At 42.5% G+C, this 25,508-nt stretch overlaps 1 protein-coding gene across 1 annotated transcript in view; it reads left to right on the plus strand.

The window, feature by feature from the left end:
* Nucleotides 1-8,560, plus strand: part of LOC144775999 (coagulation factor XIII B chain-like) — an 89,872-nt gene extending 81,312 nt beyond the window's left edge. The window contains exon 3 of the mRNA XM_078659250.1: nt 8,365-8,560. Within this exon, the coding sequence (XP_078515376.1) occupies nt 8,365-8,369 (5 nt within the window). The 3' untranslated portion in view covers nt 8,370-8,560. The remainder of the gene's footprint in view (nt 1-8,364) is intronic.
* Nucleotides 8,561-25,508: the final 16,948 nt, after the last annotated feature.

Here is a 25,508-nt window from a genome sequence, read left to right on the forward strand (position 1 = left end):
AAGGACACTGCAGATGTCCTACGAGTGATCCCTGAGATTGTATTTGACCGAGAGACAGACTATCTTGTCTCTCTGGATGTTGAGTCCCTGTATACCTCCATCCCCCAGGATGCGACCCTGGATACCATCAGGTCCATCTTGGGGGAATCGGAATTGGACTCAATCACTCCAGTACCGTTTATTATGGCATTGGCTACCATAGCCATGAAAGAAAACTTCTTTATGTTTGAGGACCAGATCTACCACCAAGTCTCAGGGACCAGCATGGGCAGTATTTTTGCCCCTTCGCTGGCGAATCTATATGTTCATCAATTTGAGCAGTCGACTGTACTGCATCCCACTAACCCGTTTTTTCCATCCATTATTTGGTGGAAAAGATATATTGATGACATTCTGATGGTGTGGAGAGGGACGAGTGAATCAGTCATGCAGTTCCATCAATGGCTCAACAGCAAGAACAACTACCTCCGGTTCACGATAGAAATGAGCAAAGATAGACTTCCCTTCTTGGATCTTTCGATCTACAGCACCTCGAGGGGGCTGGAGAGCGAATTGTATAAAAAGCCGATGGCAAGGAATTCATTGCTCCTATACGAAAGCCAACATCCGAAGTCTCTGAGGGATAATCTGCCCTTTGGACAGTTTCTTCGAGTCCATCGGAACTGTTCTACCCCAGAGACTTTCAAACACCATGCAGAGGAGCTTTCTAAACAGTTGCGAGAGAGACACTACCCCAAGAAATTGGTCCAACGGTCATTTAAACGAGCAGCCAACAATCATCGTGAAGCTCTGTTGGAACCACGTACAGACAAACCACCACTGGATCGTCTGACCTTAGTGAGCACGTTCAACACGAAATCTAACTATGTTCAAAAAGTGATTAGAAAGCACTGGAGAATTTTGAACAGTGGCAAGGACAAAATCCCCTTTCCGCTTTTTGCCTTTAAACGCTCAACTAACCTGAGGGATCGCTTGGTACATACACGACCTAGAGCCACACCCAGGAGAGAGTTAGGCACACTATGGGACCTCCCGCCAGTGGTAGGGCACCACCCCTGCGGGGGCTGCTCCATTTGCCCTCTAACAACTAAAATCCAGAGCGTGGACATTGGGACAGATAAGCCTTGGGAGTTGCGGCAGTTTACTAATTGCAACAGCGCGAATTTGATCTACCTGATTACTTGCACGTGCAATGAAAGATACGTGGGCATGACCACGAGAAAGGTGCGTGTGAGGATGCAGGAACACAAAAGCACTTTCCGCTGTAAGAAAGACATCTCTAAACTTACCAAGCACTTTATCACATGTAATCATGCAGAGACAGACTTTAAATGGCATGTTCTTGAGAAACCACACATTCCACCACATGTGAGCGATGTGTCCAGATATCTCTTCATTCGGGAACAAAAGTGGGTGTTCAGATTGGGGACAGACAAACAAGGGCTGAATGATGACATTCCGTGGGTCGCCCTGTCCTGAGCACTTGCTTTTTCGACCCATGTATTTATTCAGGGTTATGTGTTGGACAAACCGGGGAATAATTTCCGTAGGATTTGTGTTTGGACATAAGATGTTTCTTCTGTCGAGCCTCATCCACTACATATGATTCCTTCATGTATATTTGGTTTGGGTTCTTAGGCCTTGCACCGGCGATATCCTTGACCAGCGTTTCTCGCATGGTAGGGGAATCTGATGATTTATTCAAGATGACCCATGCAGTATTTGTTGTCATATGGGATGACTATCACTGTTCTCAGGGCAGTCGTTTATAGCGACTATATTCTTAAATGAACCCTTAACAAGATAGGGGTCCGTCTGTTTACCAATACTCCTTGTCTACACTTGGTACAACCTTCTGCAGCTTTACATTATGCCCGTATACGCGCGAATATTGAGGCTGGTTCTGGAGGTTCACCATATGATAGCGAGTGCGCATAGCCACGATTACACGGCACTTGTTATTATGTTGTCATTTTGGAATGTCGTTTGACATATGTGCCTATGGTTGAGAGCAACTGCGTCCTAGCACTTGCGTGGAAGCATTTTCAGCCTTATAACACTTATCATCTAGTAAACTACATTTATTTACGCCATGACGTCATTTTGTAGTTTTTTACCGCCTTTCTGGAGGCATGGGTTTTGCAGACAGCCCAGGTTTAGGGGGCCTGGTGCTACTCGTGTAAATGGCCGAGTTCACAAGTCAATACTTCCGTAGTGTGTGTTAGTCTATTTAGGCATCCCTGGGGTGTGTGTGCGAGCTGTGGCATTAGGTGGCGCTCTGCCTCTCTACACCAGCAGTGCGGAAGGCTCCCCCGTAGATAGAACTACATTTTGGAATGACGTGACGTCATTCGGTAGTTCGAGACTGGCAACTCACGCGAGAACACGCGCGCGTGTTACGGAGACAGGGCATTACCAAAAGAGGGGGGCACTACTAGCTCCCGAGACCTACACCAAGTATGACGATGTAGGTAAGCGGCAGGTGCTTATAACTGTACACTTATAGGTGCGATTGTGAGAGGGATGGCGATCGGGCAAGCCACGCCCCCTTAGTCAGTGGTTGGCTGTGAGATACCAAGCTTTACAGTCATATAGCCACAACTCACAGGTAACTGGGCCTCCCCCTGACTCAGTTACAGCCGGAGATACCGACGGACAGGTGTGTATTACCTGCGTTGCTAGCCTAACGGGGTAGGTGTGCATTGTGCCAGACATATGTGGCAGTTAGGAAGCTGTGCATAACACTTGTTTCGTTTAGCTTATGGCTGACAGAGAGGGAGATGGAGGTTGTGTGTGAACCTATGGATGGGTGTTAATTGGCTCCATGTACAGAACACCGTGGACTGCGTATATTTATGCATTGCCAGAGCAGTAATTTGTCTGGGCTTCTGGGCTGTGTATTTGACGCAGTTGGGTTTGTTATTGTAGAGCGGGGTCTCATATATCCTGAGCCAGGTCCAGGAAGAGGTGAGGTCCACTCCCCGGACACTCTGGGTGAGTAAGCAAGCATTTACACATTTTTAATGGAACAATTTGATTTGTTATCTTCAGACCAGGGTAACTGATTGTGATTTTCCTGTATGTTTGTCATCCCGAAACAGTAAATATACAACCAGATTCCGAAGAGAGGAGTTGACACAGTCGAAGGAACATTATATCCTTTACTGGTTATCACTTGTGTGTTTTTTTCTTATTTTTCACACTTTATTCACAACTGATGCAGTAGTATTATTTTAGAACAGAGACCCTGACGAAAGCCGAAGGAGTTACCCCTTAGTGGCTGAAACATGTTGGTCTCCTCGCAGCTATTTGTTTGGACTGCGATGACGATACTATACTGTTCTTGTTTTTATTAAGGAAGGGGCCAACAATTATTAAAGTTTTTAGGGTTGAGTTCCCTATCCTTTTTTAAGCTCACCACTTATTCTCTTTTTTCTTACACTGCACTTCCCATCTTATCAACACTATGTGGTAGTACCAAGTGATTGTGGGTCGCTACCCCGCATCTGGTTATCGGGGTATGCCGGTCTCAATGATCTAGAGACACAATACCCGATAAGGACTTCCAAATGATAATATTGATCATTACAAGACTATTGATGGGAATCCTACACCAGGGGTGACTCTCGTTACTGGTTCTTCACATCTTGTGATCTGGCCTGTAAGCATTATGGTTGTGTTAGAACCCTTGTACTACTGATAAGGTTTTGATGAACAGAGGATTACGATTGAATCCTTTTCTAGACCCCTAAGTTTGTAGTTTGTTGTTGTTGTTTCCTATGGGGGATAATACTTAGGCTCGGTCGGTAAACATCCCTCTAGCCCTGCAATAGTTTGTGTTTTTCATGAGGTTTATTTTACCAAATTGAAATGGCAGTTTAAAACTGCACACACAGGCTCTGCAATGGCAGGCCTGAGACATGTTTAAAGGTCTACTTAAGTGGGGGAGGGGCCACAATCAGTGCTTCAGGGTGTGCTTTGGCTTGTGGAGAAGTTGGCAACTGCCTTTCAAGTCGACATGGAGGAAACACAGTAAGAACAAATAGGAGTTCTGAGCATCAGCGCGACCCGTGAAACCGCTTCTACGAGCGTTTTTCGAAGTAAATGTGGCAATGCACAATGACCGCATCCTTTGAAAACTGAAAATAGAGACACAGCGAGCGTGTCACGGTAAACCGGCGAGATTCATAAAGAAAATGGTGCCGGTGCAATAAGAAGTGAGACAACAGTCTTGAGAAATCAAATAAAGAGGCCAGGATATCTTTAGGGTGGACCATAAATAGGAACATCCTAGCAAGATTTGCGACAGCCTGACTAGAGCCTGTAATTAAAACCAAGAAGGCTCAACTGTATTACAATCAGAAAAACAAGAAAGCCCTGATGAGAATCTGGGTATTCATTTCCCTGGATATGAAACACGTTGGTACAGCAGAGGAGCACAAAATACATGAAACCAGGTTTTTGTTCTGAGGTAGCTTGAATTAAGTTCTGCTACTAATGAAATTTGCGATTTTTGGTTGATTGCTCCTTTGAAGTATTTAGTTGTACATTTGGATACTGATTTATTCAGTTGCAAATTAAGAAGGTCATTAATGTCTGTTTTTTTGTGTAAAGGTTATTTTTTGTGTGTAAACCTTTGTACTTTTTGATGTAGTCTGTTAAGTATGTTCTAGTGAAAATGTGGACTTAAAATGTTTTTTGTAAATATTTGTATATTTGCTTGTAAATTTTGTACAAAATAGATCTCTTTTTTTTCTCCTTTTCATACATAAATGTGTTAAATGAAAATATAAAATTTAAATCAAAAGGTATAAATAAAATACCGGTTCAAACAAAAAGGTTTTGTGTTTGACCATTAAGCAAGAATAATGAGAGCTTAAAATAATTGTTGCATAGGCAAATTTGTAGTATATGTAGTAGTACCACTTTACTAGGGACTTATAAGTAAATTAAATATGCCAATTCGGGATAAGCCAATATTACCATGTTGTAAGTAGTGAGCACATGCACTTTAACAATGGTAGCAGTGGTAAAGTGCTCAGAGTTCTAAGGTCAGCAGAAACAAGATCAGTGAAAGTGTAGGCAGGAGGCAAATACATTTAGGGGTCGACCACCCTAAGGCTGACAGGTCTAACAAACTTAGGGCCCGATGTAGGTAAATTAGTTTTACCGATTCATAAATACCGAATTTTACCGATTCGGTATTCATGAATCGGTAAATCTAATGTAGGTAATTATTCTGTAAAAAATACCGAATCGGTAGGATTCGGTATTTACCGATTCTGTAATTACCGAATCGGTATTTGTCATTGATTCCTATGGGCCTTGAAGCCCATAGGAATCAATGGCAAATACCGATTCGGTAATTACAGAATCGGTAAATTACCGATTTGCCAAGGGGGACAGGGTGTCACTTTGACACCCTGTTGCACCCCTGTTTCTGGCTTGTGTGCCATGTGGCACACATACATGCCCTAAGGGCATGTATGTGTGTCACATGGCACAGGTGTACATGCACAGATGTGCATGTACACTAGAATTCGTAATTTACCATGCAATTGTATTACATGGTAAATAACGAATCGGTAATGGCCTGTGGCACTGTTTTCTGTGCCACCTACATCTGTATTTACCGATTCTGTAATTACCGATTTGGTATTTTACAGAATCGGTATATTTACCGAATCGGTAAATATACCGATTCTGTATATTTTAAGGCCCCTACATCTCCATTAGCAAATACCGGTCGGTAACGGCAGAAATTGGCCGTTACCGACCGGTATTTGCCGACCTACAACTGGCCCAAAGTCTAGCCAGCACATAATGAAGTTCCTGTTCATAGCAGGCCTTATGGGCAAAGCTGAGTACCTTAAACAGGGGCTGTTAAGCTACTGTGAGTCAATTCAGGCCACAATGCACTTTAGACATGCACAGGTCATGGCACAGTATAGCAGCAAAGGCTTAGATAAACTACAATTTGTGAATTAGCCCCTGCCAGAGTCCCAGTAAGCAACTGTTACAATAATCAAATCTGTAGAGTATTCCTGCTCTCAGTATCGGGCTCCCAGATGTAGACGTAGAAATGTCAAGATCTTTCCTAAGGGACTCATCGAGTGAAAATATGAAGAGATCAGAGTTTGTCTGTTCACCCGCTTGTCCCAGCTTATCAAAATGTTAGCCAAAGTTTTTAACAATAGCTCTGTATACATCTCAGCTTGCCAAATACCTGAATTCAAAAGTCTATCCTTCAACAAGAACCTCTGTTTTGCTGGCATTGCCCATCAAGACCTTTAGGCTTATGCAAGTCTGGAGTGTCAAAATACACGATTAGAGCACATCCTGAAGCTCTGAGGGCATTTGATAGAACCTGAAAGTCAGCTCATTATCATTGATATAGGAGACTACATCTATTCAGTATAATACTACACTGCTGGACAGTGGTTGCATATAAATAAAAGGATCAAAGAAATCGAGGAACGCTGTGGCACTTTGCAAGTGTCATGCATTTACATAGAACAAAATAGGTATAACAGTATGAACTGGCTGTCTCTGTTCCGGAAAGAGGAGAACTTGGGCTTGCTTCTGTCAGACTTTAATAAGATAGAATGATCTTTTCTGCTGAAGGAGATAGAGAGAAATAAAGGTGTGAAAACCTGCAGGTTGACCCCATCCAGGCTTGTGAGTCAGCCTGGGTAGTCTTGCTTTATTGGTGCCTGGAGCTGGATCTCAATGATTTCTTCCTACCTTTGAGTCAAGTTCTTTCATGTTCTTTTTATTAGATTCCTTCTATAGGACTATCAATATGTTTACAATGACAATAATTTCAGAGCATACCATTTGCATTTCTCTTTTTACAAAAATGAGGTTCATGGTCCGTTCACTACCGAGGGATATTTGCCTTAAAAGACCACATCAACCACACTATTTATCGACATTTGGCTTTAGCATTGCACTTACTTATTCAGCTCATGGACCCTTTTAAATCTGGTCTTCCCTTGAAACAACAGTCCATGAAACTTAGGCATAGATGTATCAAGGTCAAATCCGCTCACAAAGGGGCAGATTCTCAGAATCTGCCCCTTTGCGACAGGTATTTTTGCATTTGGGATGCATCATCCCAAATGCAAAAATCGCAAATTAAGAAATCGCAAAATTGCGATTACTTGCATTTAAGGAATCTCCAATTGAGATTCCTTAAATGCAATGCATTAAAGTTTAAAAAATAGCGATTTCGTTAATAGGGCTCAAAAATTACCATGAAGTTGAACTACATGGTATTTTGCAAAAACGTTGAAAAATGCACTAAAGTGCATTTTTCAAAGTTTCATGTTGCGCACACACATGCCCTAAGGGCATGTGTGTGTGCAACATATGTGCACAGATCAATTTCAGGGGTGCAACAGGGTGTCCTTTGGACACCCCTGCACCCTTGTAATCGCATTCTCAATTTGCGATTCGCTAATTGCGATTCACAAATTGAGAATGTCTTCCCATTCATTCCTATGGGCCTCTAGGCCCATAGGAATGAATAGGGAGGTATTCCTTAATTGCGACTCGCAATTTGCGAGTCGCAATTAAGGAATTTTAAGAACTCTCTATTTTTTTAGTGATTTCTTGATGCATTGCATTTTGCTATTCCTCAATATCGAATCGTTATTTTTCGCTATTAAGGAATAGCAAAATGGGTTCTTGATGCATCTGGGGGTAAGTATGTTTCTTTTCTTAATTTCTTGGAAGTCAGAGCCTTGGCATCTCCATCCATCTTCAAAGGGAACTCTGTTTTACACCTCAGGTAGGCCAAAGACAAACTCCTAACTTCTTTCCATATTGTCTTTCCTTTTTATCATTGAATGTCATTGTGAACATGGACAGTGAATACACCATCTGACACCTCTATTTGTTGCCGAGCTTCTTATCCTATTTAGTAAGCCTCCCTGCTTCTATGTTGATCCTGTTTTTCTGGATCTGAGAAGCTATTCTCAGGGAAGAACTTGATGTATGCAGTTTCATCAGCTATTCAGTCCAGAGGTGATTGGTACCGAGGACAAGCAGAACTGTCAATTGTTTGGAAGATTTCCTTAGGATACTAATTTGGTTCTTTGGTTTAATCTTTGTTTTTAGCAATTAGAACACACTTACAGTAGTGTGGTCTAGGTGTATTGCACAATAAAATCTACATTTCAATAATAACACCGTGATGGATTGTCTAGCCTGCTCATCCGTCCCAGTGTGCCATTGAATATGGCTGGGACTGCTGGCCTTCAGGTGGTATGCAACCTTTTCAATTGCAGCATTTTGAGATTTTTTCATGAACTTTGTTATATTGATAGAACTTCAGTTTCACTTGTTCTTTTGCCTTCACAGCATAACTGCTTTTTCAAGAGTGGATCAGCGTCTGTTATATCCTTCTTCGACAAAGATATCATCCTGCGATAGCTTATTCTCCAAGACTTCAATTTGTCGTTCCTGGTACCTGTTTAACATTTCGAAAGATTACCCTTCTCACCACTGGCGCAAAAAAAGTACTACTGCTCAGATGTGTGTTGTCTTTTGCTAATAATCAAATTACTGAGACCTGGAATGTCATAGTATCTATTTAATGCTGATTATTAAAACATTATGCATTTTAAAAAAATCTATATTTTCTCAGATCTTCAATAAAATCTGCAGTTTCTGCTATCAGTCTGTAATATTGCTTGAATCGCCTCATGGATTAGCTTCGATGCATGAGCTTAATTTCCAGGCTCCCTCGTGATATGATAAAACCTCTCAAGACACATCTCAGATAGTACCAACTGACAAGTGCAAACAGAATTAGTTATATCCTAGTTAAATATTTTAAACCAGCAATTAACATCAAACAATTAATCTTTAATGGTTATTATAATAATTCACTTTCAAAAACTGAATAGTCTACACTGATCTATTAACCTGTTAATTTTCGATACGCGATTGAATACTCACATACATTATAGAGGCATAGTGATTGTTGATGCTGTGACACAAGGAACAGTTCTAAAGAGGTCAGGCAAATCTCCTATGTTTAATTTTTGTGTTGATTCTGGGGAACCTTTATGCATTGCTCTAATCAAGTTAGGAAACATGTTTGATTTTATAATTGAATATACTGCAAAGGTATATAGCCTATAAAAATGCACGTACACAATAGTGTGTTGAGTACAGCATTTTACCGCTACCTGTAAAGGGGCAGTTTAAGTTCAGACTTATTTTAATAATTCTTCAGGCATGTTTGTGTAATGATGCATCTTTCATAGCAGTATTTCTCTTGCTTGTACTTCGCTGTACTTCTTGCTAATCGCCCCAACAATACATAATGTGGCATCAGCACATAGTGGTAATTACATTAGCATGCGAAAACTCAAACTGGTATTCAATCATTCTTTTTTTCAGAAATGCAGACGAATTTCCTTAAAACAAAAAAGTACAAATCAACTTATGAATACATTTAAGAAAACTATTTCCATGACTAAAGAATGCTACATGCAGTCATAGATAGATTGCTATATAGACATTTGACTTTTTAAAATGTGGTTACAACATTTGTTTTTCCAAAAGATTTCTACCCAATACAAAGCCCTTGCAATGTCTCACATCACTTATCATTATTACTCTTATTGAATCTACAAATGCTTGGATGCATGTATTCATTTGCACCGTGCATTTTGAGGATTGAAAGTAATACCTAGACGTACCATCTATATTTGGAAACTGGTACTCACTTAAAATGTTTAGGCAGAACCAAGGCAACCTTTATGCCGAAACACAAACGTTACATCATGCTTTATAATTTTGATTTATATAGCACAGCTTATCACCAGTGAGAGTATCCAGGCGCTGTTCATTTGAAGAAAGAATGGAGGCAGCACCAATCGCAAAGTAAATTGCAAGAAACCAGAATTTTGCAAAAATAGATTTTTCTTTTTATTTTCTTTTTTTCAAAGTGCACAGGACAGTCAACGCGTTTCGACCCCATCCATGGGAGCTTCGTCAGGGCTGAAAACAATGTGAAATATATATATATATATATTAATAACACATACTAACATATACAAAAAGAAAATACATCACAATACATACATGATTAAAAACAATTTATACAGAATCTAGGAACACAGAAGATGGCACTTGAAACAATAAAATCACATTTACATATATGCTAACATGAAGACTTCATGTAAACATAAGTTGAGAGTAACCTATAACTCCAGGATGGCAGTTAAGTTACCACTTGGTTGGTTATTGATCAAACTTCCACACAGCATAAACGGTACTTAGATAGTGAAATAACACATTGAAAAGGAATATTATTGATTAACGGAAAGAAAGAAATACTTTTACAAAGGAAGAAAAAGAAAGAAAGGAAGAGGATAAAAGGGAAAAAAAGTTGAGCTAGCTAATCTCTCAGTCAATGGGGAAAGCCAAATACTAATAACCAATAGAAATGTATATAGGTTCTCACCAGAATTTAATAGATATTTATCCTCTATCAATGCAGTATGAAGTATTAATGAAGAGAGCAGGATGCACCACTATAATGGAACAGGTACTGAAAAAGGAGGAGGATAATGAGCTTCACACGAATTCCAAGGACTGAAATGTACATGACACAAGAAAACAACAGAATCTAACCTAACAGGTGTAAACCCAACGTTTCCTAGCATTTGTAATTTAGAAAAAAGCCCTATCTCCTCACCTAATAAATGGTTCTGTAATGCAACTATGTAGAGGGCCGTGAAGTTTGTCACGTGAATCGAATAGCGTCAAATTGTCCTCATTAGATATATCTGTATTGGGAAAGTTGAAAGGTGGATATGATAAAGTACAAAAACATGCCAGTGCGCCCCATGTCGGTTTTAGCAAGCTTGCCTGTATAAAGGACACAAACTGAAATATATCAAATCAATGTTCCCACATCGTACGAAGCCAAAACGCTCCCCTCATCCGTGATTGAAATCGGAGACGCAAAACAATGAGGCAAAGTTCTATTCACCATATATAATCAAGTTTAAGATCTTGAGGTAATACCCTCTGGTCTCAAAGATACTGAGGCACAGTCCAAAATTATGCGTAATCTAACTAGATTATATAAAGCACTATAAGAAAAACGGTATTATCAGTCAAAGATAAGACTAATTATGGCAACTCACTTTAATATCCGTTGAGGTATCACAAAACGAAAAGATGGATAGGCAGTCCTTGATAAGCTGCTGTCACAAGTAACTGCAAAAAACACAGTTGATGGTAGTTCGGACTGGACTGTTCCCATGAGACACAGGGTCAGAGCTGATTTGCATATAGCCAGTGACTAACCCAGGGGGTTGTGGAGTTAAAAAAACCGATGGATTTAGGCCCAGATCCTTGTACTGGGGTGAATGTATGACATTGTTCTACATTCTGTCCATCAACTGTGTTTTTTGCAATTTTCACCCCGAGTGGGCTGGGTATGCTCAGACGTGAGTTCCAGGCTCCCCACACCACTGGAGTCAAGCTATCCAGGCTGATGAAGGCTGATAGCCAGAAACCGGTCCTTGGATGCTTGATTCCGGTCTGGGAAAGACATGGCTTGGTAGTTCGGACTGGACTGTTCCCATGAGGCACAGGGTCAGAGCTGATTTGCCTATAGCCAGTGTCTAACCCAGGGGGGTGTGGAGTGCAAAAAAACGATGGATTTAGGCCCAGATCCTTGTACTGGGGTGAATGTATGACATTGTTCTACATTCTGTCCATCAACTGTGTTTTTTGCAATTTTCACCCCGAGTGGGCTGGGTATGCTCAGACGTAAGTCTCAGGCTCTCCACACCACTGGAGTCAAGCTATCCAGGCTGATGAAGGCTGATAGCCAGAAACCGGTCCTTGGATGCTTGATTCCGGTCTGGGAAAGACATGGCTTGGTAGTTCGGACTGGACTGTTCCCATGAGGCACAGGGTCAGAGCTGATTTGCATATAGCCAGTGTCTAACCCAGGGTGGTGTGGAGTACAAAAAAACGATGGATTTAGGCCCAGATCCTTGTACTGGGGTGAATGTATGACATTGTTCTACATTCTGTCCATCAACTGTGTTTTTTGCAATTTTCACCCCGAGTGGGCTGGGTATGCTCAGACGTGAGTCCCAGGCTCTCCACACCACTGGAGTCAAGCTATCCAGGCTGATGAAGGCTGATAGCCAGAAACCGGTCCTTGGATGCTTGATTCCGGTCTGGGAAACACATGGCTTGGTAGTTCGGACTGGACTGTTCCCATGAGGCACAGGGTCAGAGCTGATTTGCATATAGCCAGTGTCGAACCCAGGGTGGTGTGGAGTGCAAAAAAACGATGGATTTAGGCCCAGATCCTTGTACTGGGGTGAATGTATGACATTGTTCTACATTCTGTCCATCAACTGTGTTTTTTGCAATTTTCACCCCGAGTGGGCTGGGTATGCTCAGACGTGAGTCCCAGGCTCTCCACACCACTGGAGTCAAGCTATCCAGGCTGATGAAGGCTGATAGCCAGAAACCGGTCCTTGGATGCTTGATTCCGGTCTGGGAAAGACATGGCTTGGTAGTTCGGACTGGACTGTTCCCATGAGGCACAGGGTCAGAGCTGATTTGCATATAGCCAGTGTCTAACCCAGGGTGGTGTGGAGTGCAAAAAAACGATGGTTTTAGGCCCAGATCCTTGTACTGGGGTGAATGTATGACATTGTTCTACATTCTGTCCATCAACTGTGTTTTTTGCAATTTTCACCCCGAGTGGGCTGGGTATGCTCAGACGTGAGTCCCAGGCTCTCCACACTACTGGAGTCAAGTTATCCAGGCTGATGAAGGCTGATAGCCAGAAACCGGTCCTTGGATGCTTGATTCCGGTCTGGGAAAGACATGGCTTGGTAGTTCGGACTGGACTGTTCCCATGAGGCACAGGGTCAGAGCTGATTTGCATATAGCCAGTGTCTAACCCAGGGTGGTGTGGAGTGCAAAAAAACGATGGATTTAGGGCCAGATCCTTGTACTGGGGTGAATGTATGACATTGTTCTACATTCTGTCCATCAACTGTGTTTTTTGCAATTTTCACCCCGAGTGGGCTGGGTATGCTCAGACGTGAGTCCCAGGCTCTCCACACGACTGGAGTCAAGCTATCCAGGCTGATGAAGGCTGATAGCCAGAAACCGGTCCTTGGAAGCTTGATTCCGGTCTGGGAAAGACATGGCTTGGTAGTTCGGACTGGACTGTTCCCATGAGGCACCGGGTCAGAGCTGATTTGCATATAGCCAGTGTCTAACCCAGGGTGGTGAGGAGTGCAAACAAACAATGGATTTAGGCCCAGATCCTTGTACTGGGGTGAATGTATGACATTGTTCTACATTCTGTCCATCAACTGTGTTTTTTGCAATTTTCACCCCGAGTGGGCTGGGTATGCTCAGACGTGAGTCCCAGGCTCTCCACACCACTGGAGTCAAGCTATTCAGGCTGATGAAGGCTGATAGCCAGAAACCGGTCCTTGGATGCTTGATTCCGGTCTGGGAAAGACATGGCTTGGTAGTTCGGACTGGACTGTTCCAATGAGGCACAGGGTCAGAGCTGATTTGCATATAGCCAGTGTCTAACCCAGGGTGGTGTGGAGTGCAAAAAAACGATGGATTTAGGCCCAGATCCTTGTACTGGGGTGAATGTATGACATTGTTCTACATTCTGTCCATCAACTGTGTTTTTTGCAATTTTCACCCCGAGTGGGCTGGGTATGCTCAGACCTGAGTCCCAGGCTCTCCACACCACTGGAGTCAAGCTATCCAGGCTGATGAAGGCTGATAGCCAGAAACCGGTCCTTGGATGCTTGATTCCGGTCTGGGAAAGACATGGCTTGGTAGTTCGGACTGGACTGTTCCCATGAGGCACATGGTCAGAGCTGATTTGCATATAGCCAGTGTCTAACCCAGGGTGGTGTGGAGTGCAAAAAAACAATGGATTTGGTCCAGATTCTTGTACTGGGGTGAATGTATGACATTGTTCTACATTCTGTCCATCAACTGTGTTTTTTTGCAATTTTCACCCCGAGTGGGCTGGGTTTGCTCAGACGTGAGTCCCAGGCTCTCCACACCACTGGAGTCAAGCTATCCAGGCTGATGAAGGCTGATAGCCAGAAACCGGTCCTTGGATGCTTGATTCTGGTCTGGGAAAGACATGGCTTGGTAGTTCGGACTGGACTGTTCCCATGAGGCACAGGGTCAGAGCTGATTTGCATATAGCCAGTGTCTAATCCAGGGTGGTGTGGAGTGCAAAAAAACGATGGATTTAGGCCCAGATCCTTGTACTGGGGTGAATGTATGACAGTGTTCTACATTCTGTCCATCAACTGTGTTTTTTGCAATTTTCCCCTCGAGTGGGCTGGGTATGCTCAGACGTGAGTCCCAGGCTCTCCACACCACTGCTATCCAGGCTGATGAAGGCTGATAGCCTGAAACCGGTCCTTGGATGCTTGATTCTGGTCTGGGAAACACATGGCTTGGTAGTTCGGACTGGACTGTTCCCATGAGGCACAGGGTCAGAGCTGATTTGCATATAGCCAGTGTCTAACCCAGGGTGGTGTGGAGTGCAAAAAAACGATGGATTTAGGCCCAGATCCTTGTACTGGGGTGAATGTATGACATTGTTCTACATTCTGTCCATCAACTGTGTTTTTTGCAATTGTCACAAGTAACTACAACAAATTTTAAAAGGAAAAGATAAAATACGATATTATTTATCTTCACGCATTGTCAGTACATAAAATCTATGTGAGCTTGTGCGCTGCACTTAAAATAAGTGTGCAGGCAAGCAGTCAGGAGGGTCTTTAGTAGGAAGTCTATGAGAAAATCCAGGACCCCTTACATATTTTAAATGGCCGGAGACGCATACATGAAACCCGTCTCCGCCCCATATGTACCCGCATAGGAATTAATTAACTGCGTGGATTGGTTATTCAAGTTCCCTTCTTCCACTTACCAACATAAATTTAAACAAAGTTACCAAGTAGACCTCCGAAATCAACTATTGGACCCCGAAGTCTGAAACAGAATGTAAACAACGAGAGCAGAGAAAACTGACTTTTTGCATTATACCGCTTTAAATAAAGCGCTTACCTCAGACAAAGTTCTACACAAGCAACGACCCCCGGCTAATTTTGACAAACAACGTAATGAGACCCGAGCAAACTTTTTAAACCCGGCGGGCCGATCACATGATCAAGCCACCTGGTGTTAGTAAGAAAAAAGGGACAAGGTGGGAATCGGCAATGCAGCGGCCATGATGTGCTGGCCACAATGTAATACGAGAAGGGGGGAAACATACGCCCAAAGCACTATAATGCTTTTATCACAATCGTTTGAAAAGATAGCATGAGTATCTGGAATCCATAGACTGGTGCAAGTGTCGTAATAATATGAAAATTATTAGCAAAATTATATATATATCTTTGAGTAAACGCATGTAAAATTTAAACTACAAGGTATATAAATAAAGCAGACAGATCAGCCACCCGAAAGTGTTAACTGGACCATATTTAAAAAGCTATGATAGATAAAGTACAGCACAAACCGCCAGAAAGATACCAGAATAACTCCTCATAGGCTAACCATTTACACGGAATATAATTCCTAGAGCGCCCACATAACCTAACTAACCTATTGGTGTTCAGAAAGTGGGTAAGTTACATCAAATAGCAAGAGACATATGCCACTAAGGCCCAATGTGGAGTATACTGTAACTTAGCATACAAATGGTACAGTAAATAGACAGAAGTTTATAATAGAAGCAAGACCAAACACCAGAATTTTTATAAAAATCGAATCAGGGTCAAATATAATACAATAATTTGGTATAAAGTATACTTATCTACATCACACATTATTCTTAAGAAATCTTGTTATAATCAACAGGCATGTTATATAGTTGGATATGCAGTTAAACCATGCCGAAGAGACTAAATAAAAAACTTGAAACTGCCAATGATAACAAGGATTAAGGCAAGGAGTATATTATAGGAAATGGTGCATTTCATTGTCAGAATTATGTCCATGGTTAATCGCCCGAAGACGACAAATCCATTTAACTTCCTCCCTCCTCAAAGCCAACTCCCTATTTCCACCTCTCTTATTATAGGGAATGTGTTGAATTGCATGGAACCAAAAGGTGTCGTCATTGGCATGTTCAGAATTGTAATGTTCAATTAATGGATGCCCAATGTCCCTATTAATGATTGCCCTACGATGTTTTTGTATTCTTAATTTTAGTGGTCGTATACTGCTGCCAACATATATGCGACCACATGGGCAACCAAGGACATAGACAGTAAAGGGAGTATTGCAGTTGCAAAAATGAGTTATCCTGAACCTGCGGTCGCCATTGTATGAGAAAGTGGTGTGCTTATTCCTACCCATTTCACACACAATGCACATCCCACAAGTAAAGAAACCTGCCGGTTTGGGGGGTAGCCAGTTGCCTTCATTAGGAGGCATGGTAACATAACTTGGACACAGCTGGTTACGCAAGGAAACACCCCTCCTATAGGTGACCGATGGCTTATCACCTATGTGATTTTTGATACCCACAATTCCGGTTAGCAAATGTCAATTCCTACGGAACACATTGAATATTTTGTCACTGTGTGACATATATTGAGTGACAAATCTGACTTTACTTGACTCTTTGTCCAATACGGTTCTTTCACTTTCATTCTTAAGGGTTGATTCCCTGTCCAATGACTCAATCCTAGATACTGCTCTATCCAGGACTTTTTAGTTGTAGCCACGTCTAAGGAATCTCACTTTGGTCTCATTTACATTTTCTTTAAACGTATTTTGTTCACTACAAGTCCTGAGTACCCTAGTAAGTTCCTCGAAGGGGATATTTTTGATGACTGAACTGGCATGCGCACTAGGTGTATGCAAGACTGAGTTGCAGGAGGTTTCCTTGCTGTAGAGTTTGCCTTGAACCTGACCGTTCTATACATAAAATGTAACATCTAAAAAGTTGATACTGCTCTTGTGATGTGACATAGTAAACCTGACATTGTAAGCATTGTCCTTGAGATACAGGAAATAGCTGTTAAGCTCTTCAGTGGAACCCGACCAGAGGCAAGTCACATCATCGATGTACCTCCCCCAGAACACGATGTAATTGGTCCAAGGGGAGGCACATAGGGCCCAGGCATGCTCCCTCTCATACCACCCCATAAAGATGCAGGTATACGAGGGGGCAAACCTGGAACGCATCGCAGTACCACTGGTCTGTTGGTACCAATGACCATCAAAAAGGAAAAAGTTATTGAGCAGATAAGGTCTATCATTTTCATGATCATTTCGTTCTGTGAGTAAAGTTGAGCATCCTCTCTATCTAAAAACGACTGAACTGCCCTTTTCCCATGAGTTATGTCAATACATGTATAAAGGCTGGTGACATCCATTGTTACAAAGCTAAGGTCCTCCGACCACTCAAAATCGTTCAGTTTCACAAGGATGTCCTTACTATCACGAATATACGAGGGAAGACCAAGTACATATTTCTGTAGCTTAAGATCTACGTAGTGTGACAGGCCCTCTGTAGGTGAGCCTACCCCAGAGATGATGGGCCTACCAGGTAGAAAGCCATCCCCTCCCTTGTGTATCTTTGGAAGGATGTAAATACAAGGGAAGGATGGGTGAGACACGTGTAGAAACCTGAATTCATCTTCCGTCAATAGACATGAGTACTTCCAGTCACACAATCTCTCATTGATATTATTCACTACTTATGATATAGGATTGCTCTTAATCTCTCTATAACTGTGACGATCATCCAGTTGGCGTTTAATCTCACTGAGATAATCAACCCGGTTCATGATGACCACACTCCCACCCTTGTCCGCCTCGCGTATGACAATATTGGGATCATCCCTAAGTTGTTTAAGGGCTTGTCTCTCTAAATGGGTGAGATTAGCTCTGGTTCCAGGCGCTGTTCATGGGAAAGGGGAGATTAAGTGATTTTGCCCAGAATCACAGGATGTTGAGCCGACGCAGTGATACGAACCCAGATCCTCAACTCCCCAGCTGGCAGCTGTGGCCACTGCGTCACATCCTCTTAACTCTTTAGTTGAAGATCTAATGTGAAACTTAGTTACTCTATGACAGGGAATTACCAATATTTAAGCATTTACACCCTCTCTAGTAATTAAGAGTGGAGGGAATCATCACAGAAACAATGAGTTTGACAAGTGAGACCTCTATTCATGCTGTTTTCATTTTGTGCTACAAACTGGTGCTAAATGCCTGGAGTAAGTGGGGGAAAATCCTAACTAACGGAAACATTTTAGTTAGCACAAGTGGCTGCAAACGCTACTATTCTTTCTCTGTCACATTTAGCACAAGTACTGAGCACAAAATGCATCATTGCATCCATTTAGGATGCATAGGGAATTTTTGCGCTAATCAAATCCCTCTAAATGTAGAAATACCTTTGTTGTGGAACTCTGCGTAATCTTGCAGAATCTTTATGTAATTATGCATGTTTATGGAATCACGCAATTGTTTGGACTTGAAAATGTTAAATTATATTAAGTAATTTTGATGTGACACACACGTTACTATTTCCTTGAGAGGTTTTATTTGGAAAAGAACATCACGAACAGTGCTAGATAATGTGTATTATTTTTCCTTCTTTCTCCATCACCTATGAAATCTACCCCCATCCTAGTATGGGTGAGCATTCTAGTGATTGTTGCTGATCATGGAGCAAAATGCAATGAGATATTGTAATATTTAAGAGAGGGTGATAGTAACATTGTCAGAATGTGTAGGCAACATGATTCTCACTCATGCTGATGGTGCTATGCTAAATCACCATGCATGGCTTTGTGGGACCTCCTACATATTGCTGAAAGTAAGTCTGCATAAATCACACCATAACTATACTATGCATCAAGGCGGTTTTGCTTGTGCTTAGCAGTGGTTGTTCACATGCAACACTCATGTTGTTTGACACTGAGACGGGTGATGAGACTCTCATGGGCTTGGCACTGTCCAAAACTTGACAGACATCCCCAGTGGAGCCAGAACACGGATGCATCAGTTTAGGTAACCTTGGCTCATCTGTATCCATGTGTACTGCATGCTGTTGATCACATTGGCCATGTAGAACTATTCCATGAATAGCTTATGTGCAGGGAAGTGTTGAGAGAAGCCACCATATGATGTTGTGGTACACATACATTGGCTGCATGGCTTTGTGTCTAGAATGATATTTGTGGGTCATGCAAATTGCAATTGCACTGTCTTTACCACCCTGCATAGCCTATGATTTGTGGATCATGAGTCCAGCTCGTCTAGCCACAAACAGGCAGGTGTATTGCAATCATAAATATGTTTGACATTGGGACCCATCACAATGTTTTTAGGTTGCGTGCCAACTAGAGGTTTGGTGATGGCTACGCATTCAGACATGAAGTTCCCCAGTAATTTCCTTGCCACATTGCAACACCATATCTTCGGATGCATCGGTGCATGGCACCTTGGCCGTATTGACCTTGCTTCATGTGATTTCTGATGCTCAATTGTGCTATACACCAACATGGTAAGCTACATCACATTCTTACTAGGTAGACACTGTTGCACTGGCAAAGTACAGTATGTAGCATTTGTATGTGTGATATGAGATCTACTAATGGATTTCATATGTGGATACAGTTTTTGATGTAGCATATGTAGAATGTATGTTTGGGAGTGTGCTCCCATGCACCTACTATGTGGATCACTTCACAGTCATCATACTATGAGTGGACTCTATTATTATCCACAAGTATGAGGCTGTACAAATGGCTAGCTGTAGGAGAGACACACACACAATCATAGCACACTATCTACTTTACTACACCATGTTCTAGATGTATGACTCTTTTTCATGGCCACAAATGGGAGATCCTCCCGTTTGCAACCGCAAAAAAGGGTAATGGCATGTACAAATGCTATTTTGCGAGTCACTGACTCGCAAAATAGCATTTGTGACTCCTGCTATTAGGAAGAGGCATCCCCTCCTAATAGTGAGTCACCATGCCATTTACAATTGTTTTGCGATTGCATTTGCGGCCGCAAAACACTCACAGTTTACCTCCGACTTCAAGTAGGTGGTAAACAACTCGCAAACAGGAAGTAAGGAGAGTCAATTAGCCATTAAGTAGACACATTTCTCACAATCATCTAGTGTGCCTGATTTTACAACCTGCAGCTGGAGCTGGGGATGGGGTGTACTTCAGTCACACATATTTGGCAGAGAAAGTTGGTGTCAATGTGGTTGAAATTGTACTGCCATGGGAACGGTAGTGAGTGGATATCAATGTGGGACATGATAGTGTACACATGCAGCTGCACAGTGTCTACTATGTTGACAGTACATGCGGGATTTGAGATATGTGGGACGCTTATGCTGTACAGTGCAACCAATAGTCTAACTATACTGTCACACTGCTTGCGGACAGTGTAGGACATATTTTCCACATGATTCTGTGTCCAGGGCTTGGCGCCTGCTCTGGCAGAATATGTGCAGCTATGCTCCAAGACAGGCACATTATTCCCAAGATGAATGTACAGTTGCCTATCATGGGAGATGTAGTTTGTGCTTGAGGCTGCACCTTGCTGCACAGTCTGGATACTTGGAGGACTGATAGAGTGGTTTGTTTGCTGCAAAACTGCTTGCACATAGTATTTGATGGGTGGATATGATAAGTGATGTAATTAGCATCCTGGACATGATTTTGCAAGGTTAAAATATGACTATATTTCTCAGTTTCACAGCTTTGGGATACATCATCCCTTGCTTCAACACAGTGTTTAGGTGCCACATTTATCATGGGGTTGCATTAGTGAGCCTCTTTCACACTACTAAATGCACACACAGGGTCTCATTCAGCAATTGCTGCAACTGGGCAGCACTGGATGTCATCTGGTTGAGCTGACCTGCATCCAAAGCGTAGGGGTGGAATGTGCGATATTCCTAACAAATGCAAAAAGTACAATTGATGGACAGAATGTTAAACATTGTCATGCATTCACCCCAGTACAGCGATCTGTGCCTAAATCCAACGTTTGCTTGCTCCCCATGCACTTCCAGTTTACACCCAGCCATATGCAAATCAGTCTTGACCCTGTTTCCCATGGAAACATTCCAGCCCAAACTGCCAGGCCAGGTTCTCCCTGGACTGGAAACACGCATCCTAGGACTGGTTTCGGAGTATCTCCCCCCATCAGTCAGGCTAGCTTGAAACATTGTGCTTGAGGGATGTTGCCACTTATCACTACCATGTGATGGTGCGTTTGAAGACGAACCATGGATGTGTTGTATGTTAGGAATATCAAAAGCAACAAATGATGGATGGAATGCTGAACAATGCAAACATTCACCATGGTTCACATGGGTCAGCATAGTAGCCTCAAATAACTTAATGCTTAAAGGGCCACATTCCTGCACCAAAAGCCAAAAAAGCAATGCTATTTCCTTCTTCTATGTGCCTTGCCTATGCAGAATGCATAGTAATTGGACATGACATTGCACACTTTTTGCAAACAGTCCCAGAGTCCCTAAACCTTGGATATGTGGAAATGTGTGAACTCTTTATTGATGCAAGGCCCATGAAACACATCCTTAACATAGGGTGAATGAATGCTGCATTTTGCCATGGCATGCCTTACTGCATAGCTATGAGGCCATGCAAGGGCACCCAGGATGACTTTGCATTGCCTCATTGATATGAGTTGGAGACCTGCTCCACCAGAGCATCATGAACAGGGATGCTCCAGCACTGCACTTTACCAGTACGTGTGGCCAACTGTGGCGTAGGCAGTCCCAACATGTGTAACTTGTAGGATTGTGTTGCGCATATGCCATGTAGTATGACACAACTATTTAGGCCCACACCTACTACATCTGCACTTATTCAGCCCAACACTTCTATGACCACGTATTCCAACATAATTGACTGTCATGTGGTCTGTCATGTGCTTGAGAAGCATTTACCAACCAGTAGACCACTTCCATATGTCCCATTCTGGAAGCGCTCATTGATGGTGGAATGCCAGAAGATGAAGGAATCATAATCACTGGCTGTGTAGTTTGCAAGGACATTGAAGAAGAGATTGTCCACAACTGCCCTGCACATTCATGGAATGCTTGTGCTTCATATTGCGGAACAGGTGTAATGTAGATGCTGAAGGCCCAAGTTGCACATGGATGCAGTTCATTGCCCCCAACACGTGGAAATCCTGCAATGGCATAAAAGCCTTACTTGTTTACCTGCTGGTTTTGTGTTGTGGTGGGGAAGAAGAGGTACTGGGGTGTGAGGCTTATGATGGCACCCCGGACAGAGGGGGGGGAACCTAGAGAAGGGTGCCGGGGATACTCCTGCCACTCTGGCTGTGGTGGGGTGGAAAGTTCCAGATGTAAGCATATGTAGGATTGCCAGTAGCTTGGCCTGTGGAGAGATGTGCACCACTGTGATTTTGGCTGCATCCTGCTGCAGGAGGCGTAAAATGGACTTCCTCCTGAGCCTGTTATGGGCAATAACCTCCTCCTCACTGAGGTCAATGAGGGTAATGTGGCGGTATGCCCACTTCCTTCTCCTGCGCTGTCTCCATGGTGATGGTAGTGGCGATGGTGGTGATGATGGTGGCGATGGTGTTGGTGATGGTGGCGATGACGGTGGTGGTGATGGTCTTCTTGGTGCTCCGAGCTGCAATAGGAATATGCCCATGTTGCCTTTGAGCTTGACAGAGTGATTTGGGTATGTTTTGTTTTTATACTAGTGGACATACATCATTTTTAAGCCTGGCTGTCCACAGCGGTAACATTTCTGCTGCTATTGGGCCTCTACGCCTCTTCTGCCAAAGTAGTGTAATTTTTCAGAATTGCTCTAAATATGGCTGCATCAGTTTTGCATTGGTTTTTAAGGGGGAATGCCTACCTTGCATATCATTAGCGCTAACTGCCGCAACAGGATCTCATGCTGTGAATAATAAGCCCAGGAGTTGATTAAGTATTGCAATAAGGCCTCTATCATCACTTAGAAAATACAATGCAAAGAAAAGCTGCAGCAGCGTAAAAAAAATCACGTTGAAGTGGCGCTAGCTGCTTGTAAATATGCCCCTTAGTCTGCTTATATAATCAGTAAACGTTGGTCGGGCAAACTCACAGTACTGTATATAAACTCCTAAGTCTTGATAGAGCGCGGGTTCACCTGCTCGTTTTACCATACTCACCTGGGCCCATAAATCATACACACTTTGAACTGGTGAACCTACGCTAAACCAGGATGTAAATTAACCTTTTAGGACCTATACCATTGACTTACCAATCTTTATAGCTGGTACCTAGAGTCCTAAGGGATCAAGGGAGTTAGCATAATAGGAAAAATCAAAGCATTTGCATTCATGAAATAACCACAGACTCGGGAACGGTTTAAACAATTTATCTATGCAAATTATTAATTTTCAGAGTCCACATTAAATCGATCAGAGCTCGTTTAAATAGGAAATATATGATCAAAGCAAGATTAAATGGAAATATTACAAGACTTTCTTTAAGCATTGAAATGTAGGAAGGGTAGAAAAGGGAAACAATACAATGACATACCCACACTTGTTATAGTTACCTAGAATGGTGTGAAGACCAACCCTGGCCACGGGCTGGGATAAAGGACAGAACCCCGATAGTGCAGGTGCAGGTGCCAGCAGGATAGAACAGGTGCAGACCAGAAATCAGGACAGGTACAGACCAAATTGGATCAGGACAGGATCACCGCAGGTCAGGACGGGCACCCACAGCTAAAGTGCAACACCAGCGTTGCACCCCTCTCTGCAGCTAACAGTCAGACCCCGATTGGATTATCGAACTCCTTCCCAGCACCCCGATTGGGTTATCGATTCTTCAGACAGAGTGCTCCACCAGCACCTCTGCTCTCAATTGCCTATTGAGTGAGTTGGGTCAGTGACAGGTCAGCTATTCGGACAAATCGGACAATCTAACTAGCTAAGCCTACCTTAGATATACCATTTTCCAGGGCAGTGTACCACCCCCCCAATGTTGCAAATTGTGTATTCCCTCAATTTGATTGGTCAAAAATGCGAGGAGAGGTCATCACACCATATTAATATGAGGTACCTTCCATTATGTATTCAAATTAACATTCCCTCCCATTTCTTTATTTTCCCACGCATCTTTATTCCACCCAGCAGTGAATGTTTCAATAATGAATACAATGTAGAAGAAGATTTGCAAGTTGTCTTCCTCTTGGAGGGTCAGGAGGTCAGGTTCCCAAGCGCCCAGGCAAGACTGTCACTGGCACAGATTCAATGGCATGACTTGTGGACTCATGAGCTTTTCTGCACAGTCTCAGGGTTTTCAAGATGGTGTGCAGCGAAATTACATCAGGCCCAAATACAAGCTAATAGCAAAGTAGAAAAGAGACAGTTTTAGAACAAAGAATAAATGAATGTACTGTATACCACTTATCTCTACTCTATCCACATTTCTTTATTTTAACTACAGCATTAGGAATTAGGCAGAACGAACAGCTTAGTTAAAGCAGCAATGCAAGCGTTATCATGTGAAAACATAAGAGCAGCCATTTTAGCTCTAGTGCGCAGAAGCAAAGATTTCCCACCAAAACAGAAAGTACGTCATGTCACGTGAGTGTGACAGACACATGCTCAGAAAGATTCCCACATTGCGGCGGCCACATTAGGTCACTCGAGTTATGGTTAGTAAAAAGCACATAGGAAAGCTTCCCATAGATACTAGAAATGTCGTGTGGTGCGTTATTAAGAAGACAAAACATGTTAATTAGTGCATTACATATTATTTCAAGAGGGTTGAATCCGAGCAAGTTGCTTTACGTGCACAACCTTGCTCCATCAGTCTCCAGAGTTGTAGATGCTGTGGGTAACCTCGAACATGACCACTCTGATTCTCAAGAAATTTGTGAAAACAGATCTAACCCTTTCATATTTCACTTTTGCATTGTCCAAAGTTTTTACAAAGAAAAGAAACGATAAATACATTCTCAAATGTTTTTTGAAAAGATATAATATTTGTAAATGAAACATGAACTGAGATTATTAGAAATATGAGACTCATCATCATTATAATCATTATTAGAATGATGAAAAACTCAAACAGTTCAACCATATTTTTTTTTACCTAAAGTTACTCCTACCTAGCACTAAGAGTCCTGTAATAGGGAGCACATTCTGCCACACTTTAGTTGGAATGATCTACCCCCATACCTTGGTGTAATATCTCAGGAAGCTGGCCTTAGTGCATTAATGAATGCATGTCATCTGAGTGCAAGCCTGCACACAGCTCTGCCTGTGCAGCTATCTCCCTTGTTAAGATTAACGGTGGGGCCTGCAGAACTGCATTTCATTCACAGCTCTCTGCAGCATACTTGATAACTCCAGCATGAGGTGCCCCTTACCGAATTCAACATGGGCATAGTTTAAATAATAAAACACTG

The sequence above is a fragment of the Lissotriton helveticus genome, chromosome 1_1, assembly GCF_964261635.1.
Source record: "Lissotriton helveticus chromosome 1_1, aLisHel1.1, whole genome shotgun sequence".
NCBI classification, from domain to species: domain Eukaryota; kingdom Metazoa; phylum Chordata; class Amphibia; order Caudata; family Salamandridae; genus Lissotriton; species Lissotriton helveticus.